Source organism: Pollicipes pollicipes, unplaced genomic scaffold (assembly GCF_011947565.3).
Source record: "Pollicipes pollicipes isolate AB1234 unplaced genomic scaffold, Ppol_2.1 Scaffold_7262;HRSCAF=8765_pilon_pilon_pilon, whole genome shotgun sequence".
In the NCBI taxonomy this organism is placed as follows: Eukaryota; Metazoa; Arthropoda; class Thecostraca; order Pollicipedomorpha; family Pollicipedidae; genus Pollicipes; species Pollicipes pollicipes.
In genome coordinates, this window is record NW_023597055.1 from 7,412,344 (window position 1) to 7,420,817 (window position 8,474).

The following is an 8,474-nucleotide window of genomic DNA, read 5'->3' on the forward strand; positions in this document are numbered from 1 at the left end:
AAAGGTTTGTGATTCCGTGCTACCAGCTGTGCATGCACCTATGCCCTTTAAACGTGGATAATGATCTCCCATTGCCGTCAGTTCACTCGACACCAAACTCAGCATGGCGCCACATTCAGTGGTTGCGGTGGCTCCCTGCACATTGACCTAGCCGCCTGGTCCCTGTCTTGGGTTTTGTCATACCTCCCGTCCTGAACTGTGGTATTTCTTGTCTCGCTTCCAGGCACTGGGTCACGATGCGGGCAAAATTTCCAGCCAAAGTTGCAACAGGTCAGCCCAGCCTATAAAACAATCCTGCCGGTTGATGCGATCAGTCGTCCTGGCAGAGCCGCCAATGAAGTCGGGTAAGGCTTGCAGGCCGGCTCCGGTTCATGGCCTTGCTACTTGGTGCAAAAACGTGATTTTTTCGTAACGGCCAACGAGTGGCCTTTTACGTGAACAATGAAGCAATTCTGTGCTAATTGGGAATTCCGCGACACGGCCCCGGTAACATCTGCACTGAGCTTGTGTCATTTTGGGGAATGTACGGTATGTTTCTTCGCAGTAATCTCGGATAGCCACATGTGAAACGTAGCATCGTGTCCATTGACATGTATGCCGGTTGATGATTCACCAAGCGCTGGCATTGATCACTTTGGACTTAAAAGAACAACAGCCAGCTACCGTGCCACGGCCCAAGGGTGGCGCCTGGGTATTGAAACTGCTGCGTAAAAGGTACTCCAGAAGCTATGAATCATTCCTTGTACGCTGTGAAATCAAAACACCAGGCAAGTGAGTCCATAAGTCAAAAGTGCAAACGATCACGCATTGCACATTTTCAAGCACAAGATTCCTCTTAACAAATCTGGTTTTAAACCCCAAACCACAAGCCGCTGATTTCTTCGTCGGTTCCAGAGCAGGATGAAGCCGATGCTGCTGCTGCTCTACGTCGTCGGGCTCGCAGGCGGATCACGACGGCGTCAGCAACCTTCACGTCATCCGGCGACAGCAAGCTGGCCGCACCGTTGACGCAAACATCGAGGCGAGGTTCAGCCCCAGTACGAGTTCCGGCCTCCATAACTTCGGCCCTGGCTCCACCGTGTTCGAGGGTCCGAAGCCAGTGGTGGGAGGTGGTGAGCAGTCGCATTCATTTGGTCCTGTTGGTGGTTATGCACCGTTTGGAGGCTACCAATTTGGAGCCGGCCATAGACCAGGTTTTGTTGGATCAGGACAAATTGGAAGCGGTTTTTTGCCTTTTATAAGCGGTTTCGGCTCAAGTGGAGGCGGCTTCAGACCGGCTGAGGGAAATTTCAGGCCGGTTGGGGGAAGTCTCAAGCCTTTTGGGGGCAGTTTCAGGCCTGTTGGGGGCAGCTTCAAGCCTGTTGGAGGCAGTTTCAGGCCAGTTGGAAGCGTCTTTAGCCCGGCGTCGGTCAGTTCGGCTTCTTGCCGCGTCCGCCATCTGTTAGGAAGCGTGGGCGCGCTGCCCGGAGGACTGTTCGGATTCCATGGTTAACCATCGAGACAGAAAATCATGCCGCGCTAGTTACCTCAGACAAGACGCTACATGACGTAGGCACTTCTCTTAAAGTGCTTCCAGATTCGCAGCGTTGTGGTACAACATTCATCATTGTGGTACAAATGCGCCTGCGTCCGTTTGGCCGTCTGGAATGACAGTGTCATGTGTTCAATAAACGGAGTGGCAAAGGAGCGGGCGGCCTCTGGCCTGGATTTTCAGTAGAACTATTTCTTACGCATCCTATTCATCGTTTAACGCCAAAATTCTTGCGTGGTGTGGTGGCAACCGAAAAGTGGTCGCGCAGTAATGACCGCTGTAGTCGACGTGCCCATAAAACCCATTTACCACACTCACAAATCTTGGTCAATTTTTGCCATTTTAGGACATGTGATTTCATCAATCCCCTTGTGATTGGTTCCTGCTCTGCCGCGTCTGACTACTCCGCTAGTTATCATATGTTTTGTGTTATGGTGGAAGACACGCGTTTATTGAGAGTGCATACCAGCTTAGGCTGTGATGAGTAAGATGATGGTTTGGCATGTCTGTTGCTGGGCTATAGATAAACAATGGTACAATAATACTGTTTTATGTATCAAAATAATGCATCTTTTTGTCACCACAGCCAAAATACTGGCGATATAATTGGCCCTTTTGGTTGTTTAATTGAACTGCAGGAAATTTCTGGACTGTTTGCGTGATAGGTTGTTACTAGTGAAGACCTTGACAGAGACAGAGACCGTGCCTGTGCCAGGTCTTTCTCGCGAGTCCAACGAAAAGAGAGATCTTGTCAAACACAGCTTCTATTTTTTTGTTCACTTGCACGCACCACCACTCGCACCACAAGGTCCACACACACAACCAACAGCGGTCTTGCGTCATCGAGCCCGGACGAGGTGTTAGAGCATGCGCGGCGTTATCAATGGCGCGGCTTGTATACTGTGCGCGTCGGAGGACGAATTCATGGTAGTGGGGTCCAGAAATGTACGTGATAGTTCACCACTGAGAAACGAGTACGGACGTCGTCCGATGGTCGCCTAAACCAATCAAAAAGTAGGGCATTCGCCTTGCGATCCAGTACTGTTTGATGCAACTGGCAGGTGGTGAGACGCTGAAGGCGACTTTTTAAGGAAGCTTCGGATAGCATTTCGGACTCCAGGCATACTTAAGATTCCGATGGAAAAGATGGAATAAGGTGGATGAGCCATTTCCCAGGAGGTTTAGTTGCCTTCTCGTGCTTTTCTCGTCATAGAGTCTTTTAAGCATTCTGGAGAATTAATGCCGTTACACATCTGAAGGTTTACATAATTCTGGAGATATTTACTGCCGGTAAATATAATTTGTTACAGAACAGAAATCTTATACAGCTCTCTAGGACCTGAAAATTAGCCATTTTCTGATGTTGTTGTTTTGAAAGCCCCAAAAATCCGCTGTGCCGCCAGCAGCGCTATCCGCTAAAAGCCCTGCGGAATATTCGGCGAGCCCCTGGCCTCAAAAGTGGTAAATTTCGTCGGAAAAAACGGCCACCAGCCCTGAAGAACAACCGCACTCACCAGCCGTTCGCCACGTGTCTATCGGCGCAACTGGGCTCGGAGTATCGCATCAGTGTGACGAGACACGCGCGTGTAAACACCCCCCGGCGCGTTTCAGCCTTCCGCGTCTGCGGTTTCGGCCGCGGCGCTATCAGATACGGAAGCGGTACCGACGCTGGGAAAGCGACAGCCGGCTTCTGTAGTTCTGTCAAAACCGGGCGCTCGGGAGAGTTGACATCACTGCCGCCTGAACGTGCTGATGGCGATGGCGACGTTGACGCACTGTCTGTGGGGGGGTTTGCCTGCTGTCGCCTTGCGGCGGCGGCGGCGGCGGGGTCAGGCGCCGACGCGCAGCCGTGTTCGCCCCTGCAGTTCGAAGGTGATAGCGTCGTGTGCGTGTGCAACGCCACCTACTGTGACCCCGTTTCCGAGCCTGACCCCCGCGATGGCGCCAACGCCACGGTGGTGACCTCCTCGCGCGCCGGCGACCGCTGTCGTCGTCTCCTCTGCCAGTGGAAGCGATGGCCCACCCCAGCCGGCCGCGGCTCACACTGAATCTGGGCCAGGGGGACTTGCGCCAGCGCCTGCTTGGCTTTGGCGGCGCCTTCACGGACGCGGCGGCGGGCGTCAACATCAACAGCCTGCCGGAGGACGTGCAGGCGCAGCTGCTGCACTCTACTTCGCGCCGATGGCCTGCGCTACGATAGGTCGCTCCCGATCGGAGGTTGTGACTTTTCCACCCGTCCGTACACCTATGACGACGTCCGGTGATGACAAGCTAGAGAACTTCGCGCTGACCGAGGAGGACACCCTCCTGAAGATCCCGCACATTCTGACCGCTCACAATATGTCGGGCGGCAGCTTGAGGCTGTTCGGATCGGCCTGGTCGGCGCCCCGCGTGGATGAAGACCAACAACAACCTTACCGGTCTTGGCTCGCTGAAGCCCGAGTACTTCCAACTGTGGGCTGACTACCACATGCGCTTCATGAAGGCATACAAGGAGGCCGGCGTCTTCGTGGGCGCACTGACCACGCAGAACGAGCCCACAAACGGAGTGGTCTCACCCGGGCGCGTGGAATACCATGGGCTGGACGGCGGACACCCAGCTGACCTGGAGTGCGCGATAACCTGGGGCCGACCCCTGCGCGCCTCCGCCGACGTTCAACGAGACGATGGTGATGACTCCTGGACGACCAGCGGAGCCTGCTGCCCGACTGGGCCGACACGGTGTTGGCTGACGAGGCGGGCGGCGGGCGTTCGTGGCCGGCATCGCCGTGCAATGGTACCAGCGACCTGGACACGCCGGCCAGCGTTCTCACCGACACGCACAACAACCACCCGGACAAGTTCCTGCTGGCCACCGAGGCGTGCGAGGGCTCTTACTCGGCCGGACAAGTGGTGCTCGGCAGCTGGGAGCGTGCGGAGTCGCGCCGCCGTCGACATCATCGATGACCTCAACAACTGGGTCACGCGGTGTGGGCGACTGGAACCATCGCGCTGGATCGGATTGGGCGTTCCCAACTGGGTCGGAAAACTTCGTCGCCTCGCCGATCATCGTGGACGCCGTAGAAGGAGCGATTCTTCAAAGCAGCCCATGTTCTACGTGCTGGGGTCACTTCTCATCAGCGCTCATGCCGCCGGGCACCGTTATGACCACCTTCGGCGAGGGTCCGCAGGGACGTGTCGCCGCCGCTGACGTGAAGAACCACGATCGGCTTTCACACCCGACGGCCAGACGGTGCTGACGATGCTGAACAAGGCCGACAGCGGCCGTGGACGTGACGGTGGCGCAGCCGAACCGCGGCACGCTGACGTCCACCTGCCCCGAAGAGGAGCATCACATCGGTTCTGTTCGCCACCGATTACTGACGGAGCTCAACTCGTCTAAGGTGGAGCTGTGAGAAGGGCTCCGCGAACGTTTACGGAACCGGGGCGGGATTTCGCGCAGGCCGGTACAGGCCTTTGTTAGGAACTTCAGCTTCACGGTCTGGTGATGGCGGTATTTTGACGTTGCAGGCCATCGTGGGTCCTTCTACTTCAAATCGAGGTGTGCTTCAGTGTTGCAGAGGCGCAATGCTATAAATAAGTAGGGTAATACTAACGATGTAAGTATGACAGTGATTTATACACCCTTCAGGGAATGTAAGCAGAAGGTTGCTTGGAACGTTATAGCCACTGTGAGATTTACGAGCGTAGTCGCTTACTGAGGGCATTTCAAGCTTTTTATGCTACAAAACATGCTATGGGTTTGGATGTGAACTGAAGTTACCAAACTAAATACATCAACGGGACAATCATTTTCGCCATGACCATGACAGTGTTTGTTCACGAGTAGTTATCGTGTTTGATTATTCGCATACTGACCACTGAAAACTGGGGATAACGTCCCCGGCGGATGGATGGATAGTCACGGCCGGGGGTTTTGAAAAGGTTTATCTAAAACCGGCGGTTCTATGGCGTAGAAAGAGACGACTACCCAAAGCTAGCACCTTATAACCTGTTTCTAGCCAGATAACACAGTGTCCATAGACCTATTCCTCGTAGAATACGAGGAGTAGGGTTGTTAGTACTGTCTTATCTATACGCATAGTATTCTTCGTAAATGCGCGTAAAAGGGAGTGTTTCGCATTTCTATGGAAGTTTTGAAGTGAAAAGGCGTCTTGAAGATAATTCGGTGCGGTTCACAGCCCTGCGTTTCCGAAGAACTAAATCCCCCAAGTTCCCGAGCTTCACGCACGGAAAGATGGGATACTTTTTCGGAGGGAGTACTTCAGGTTCACCTTGGCATTCATGACGTCATAATAACGTTATTTAAATGTTGTCATCCCAAAAGTTATACGGCGATCAAGGCCAAGAAAAATAGTATGGAAGAGTCATTCATACCTGGTGTTCGTGAGCAACATTTCCAGATATAACGGCCGTCAATTGGCTCTCAATCAGTGTTGTGGCAAGGTACGATGATGCAATCAAGCAAGTGACGTATCAGGGAACCTATTTACTAAACAAAAGGACTGTGTTATCTATAGCAGTATTTTCTTCTTGAGAAATATGTCACACAGTTACAAGTGACCTTGTTTCATCATATCTCATGCTTGCTTTCAATATAATGGGTAACATAATGTGTAATAATCAGATAAATACATATCTTAATGTGAAAGCGTTACTTTAACAACTTAGGCATTGTTCGAGTCAGGATGATATCTAGTAGAGAATCATGGGGTCTCGAAATTCACCTACTGGCGATGCTTCATTTACCAATAATTCATGGAATTGCCACCACACTTGTGATGAACTGAGACCAACGCAAGACTTTATTACGAATACATTTTTGACTGATTTCGTTGTGGAAGCCTTGCTTATAGAAGCTTCTCATCAGAGCGATCTGGCTAGCAAGCAATATACATGAACCAAGATTCAGGATGAAAAAATAGTACGCATGAAATTGCACGTCCTCTTCATCAAACCTCTTCTGGGCAAAAACCGCACACACTCACTTTCCCGAGAGTTAAATTTTGTTCGTACTCTGTCGACCATTGGTATAGCTGTGACTCTCTAATCTGGAAAATGTTGGAGGTAGAAACTATTGCACAGCTGAGACAGCAAGTGCTTAGCTTGTGATAACCTGGTCGATTGTGATGGCAGTAATTTCTGTTTCTTAATCCATAGTGTTCACTCAAGTGACGTAGAACATGGTCAACCCGTTGATTTTAGCCGTTCCACGTCAACTCGATAAAAGGCAATGTTGGCCTCCACTCTGTTCGTTCTTTACGCAGCTTTTTTGGGGTGGAAAAAATTTCTCAAGTGTTCAGTGCATTGGCGAGGAACGCTAGTAGCATGGTAGGGTCAGTAGTATTAGCCTATTCCTCGGAAAAAAACAGGAGAGTAGATGTAGTTGGGTTGCTATTTCGGCAGCATGCCTTTTCTCAAACAATAGCAGAAGTGATAAAATTGAATTTGAAACTTGAAGAAATCAGAAATTGAATTCATTTACCCTCTGCTATTGCTTCTAGAAAGGCGTATGCTGAAACATCAACCTAACTATATTTCTATTTTCCTGTTTTTTTCCGACGAATAAATACTCCTGCTTTTTTTCAATGGATGAAATTCCCTATCAAAGAGAGGCGTACACCAATGTTTTACTCAGACGACCTCGCCAGTCGACGGCGGGGATCTCTTCAATATTCACAGTTTTTCATTAGCGTGTCGACTACAGGCGGCCAGTAGAGGGACGCACCAGATGGAGGAACGGCAGCAGCCGCAGTCTACAGCAGGATGACCAGCAACAGCAGCACCATCGCCGTCATTGGCATGTTCAGGTGGCAGAGAGCTCGGCTCTCTGTCGAGGCCTCGTCACGAGCGGCGCGGCCGGCCGTCGCTAGGTTGTCTCTAGGTTGTCTCGTCGCTAGGTTGTCTCTAGGTTGTCTCTAGGTCGTCGCTAGGTTGTCTCTAGGTTGTCTCTAGGTGTCTCTAGGTTGTCTCTAGGTTGTCTCTAGGTTGTCTCTAGGTTGTCTCTAGGATGTCTCGTCGCTAGGTTGTCTCTAGGTTGTCTCTAGGTTGTCTCTAGGTTGTCTCTAGGTTGTCTCGTCGTTAGGTTGTCTCTACTCGATGTCTGTCGGGTCGATAATAGGCAATCAGCAGAGGCAGAACCTTTAACGCAGGGTGTGTTTGGCACATGTTCACCTCCGAAGGCTGCTGATAATATGCTGGCATGTGTGCGTCGCGGGCAGCTGTTGACGTTGTTGCCGGTCCTGGCCGGTTGGTCAGTGTTCTCAGCCACTAATTCATCTTATCAGTTTGTGTCATGTGTATGTGTGTGTGTGTGTGGACAGCTGTTGGTGCTGTTGTTATTCCTCGCCGGTTGTCGGAGTTCTCAGCTACTTAGATGTTTTCCGTCGTCGGCTGTTTTTTTATGACAATGATAAGCTCGACTGCTAGCTACAGAGCCATGCGACGTAGATTGTGCGCGCTCGTTATGACTGGAACTGGCACATTTTTACGTGCGGCATTTTTTGCGAATGAGCAATGCAAAAGTGTTCCACATGAACTGGAAGGCTGTCTGGTGATAATGACTCCTCACATGCGTCGACTTTCAAGCGTCTGATTTGGGCAAATGCCCAAAGTACCATCGAGGGAACTCTCCCGGTTGCATTCTTCACTTAGATTGGATTACCATTATCGTGACCTGAGCTCAGCCGTGCTGCGGTGTATTGGTGCAGTGACGATGGGTCCCAGCTCCAGCAGTGGATCAAGCATGTTGTTTACCACATTTCTTTCCGTGCAGCGCTATGGTTCAAAGGCGCCTTTTCCAGACTTTAAGGACATTGCCACCTCTGCTCCATCACCGCTCCTGCCCCTCTTGTATCGGTGTTTCAGCGCCGTTGCACGGACACGGGATAGCATGCTACAACTGTAATACAAATTTGGCGACAATTCTGCCGCGTTATTGCGT

The 8,474-nt window shown here is 51.4% G+C and overlaps 1 protein-coding gene across 1 annotated transcript in view; it reads left to right on the plus strand.

The window, feature by feature from the left end:
* Positions 1 to 3,731, plus strand: part of LOC119114170 (clumping factor A-like) — a 32,116-nt gene extending 28,385 nt beyond the window's left edge. Inside the window, exon 5 of the mRNA XM_037238377.1 lies at positions 3,538 to 3,731. Within this exon, the coding sequence (XP_037094272.1) occupies positions 3,538 to 3,731 (194 nt within the window). The remainder of the gene's footprint in view (positions 1 to 3,537) is intronic.
* Positions 3,732 to 8,474: the final 4,743 nt, after the last annotated feature.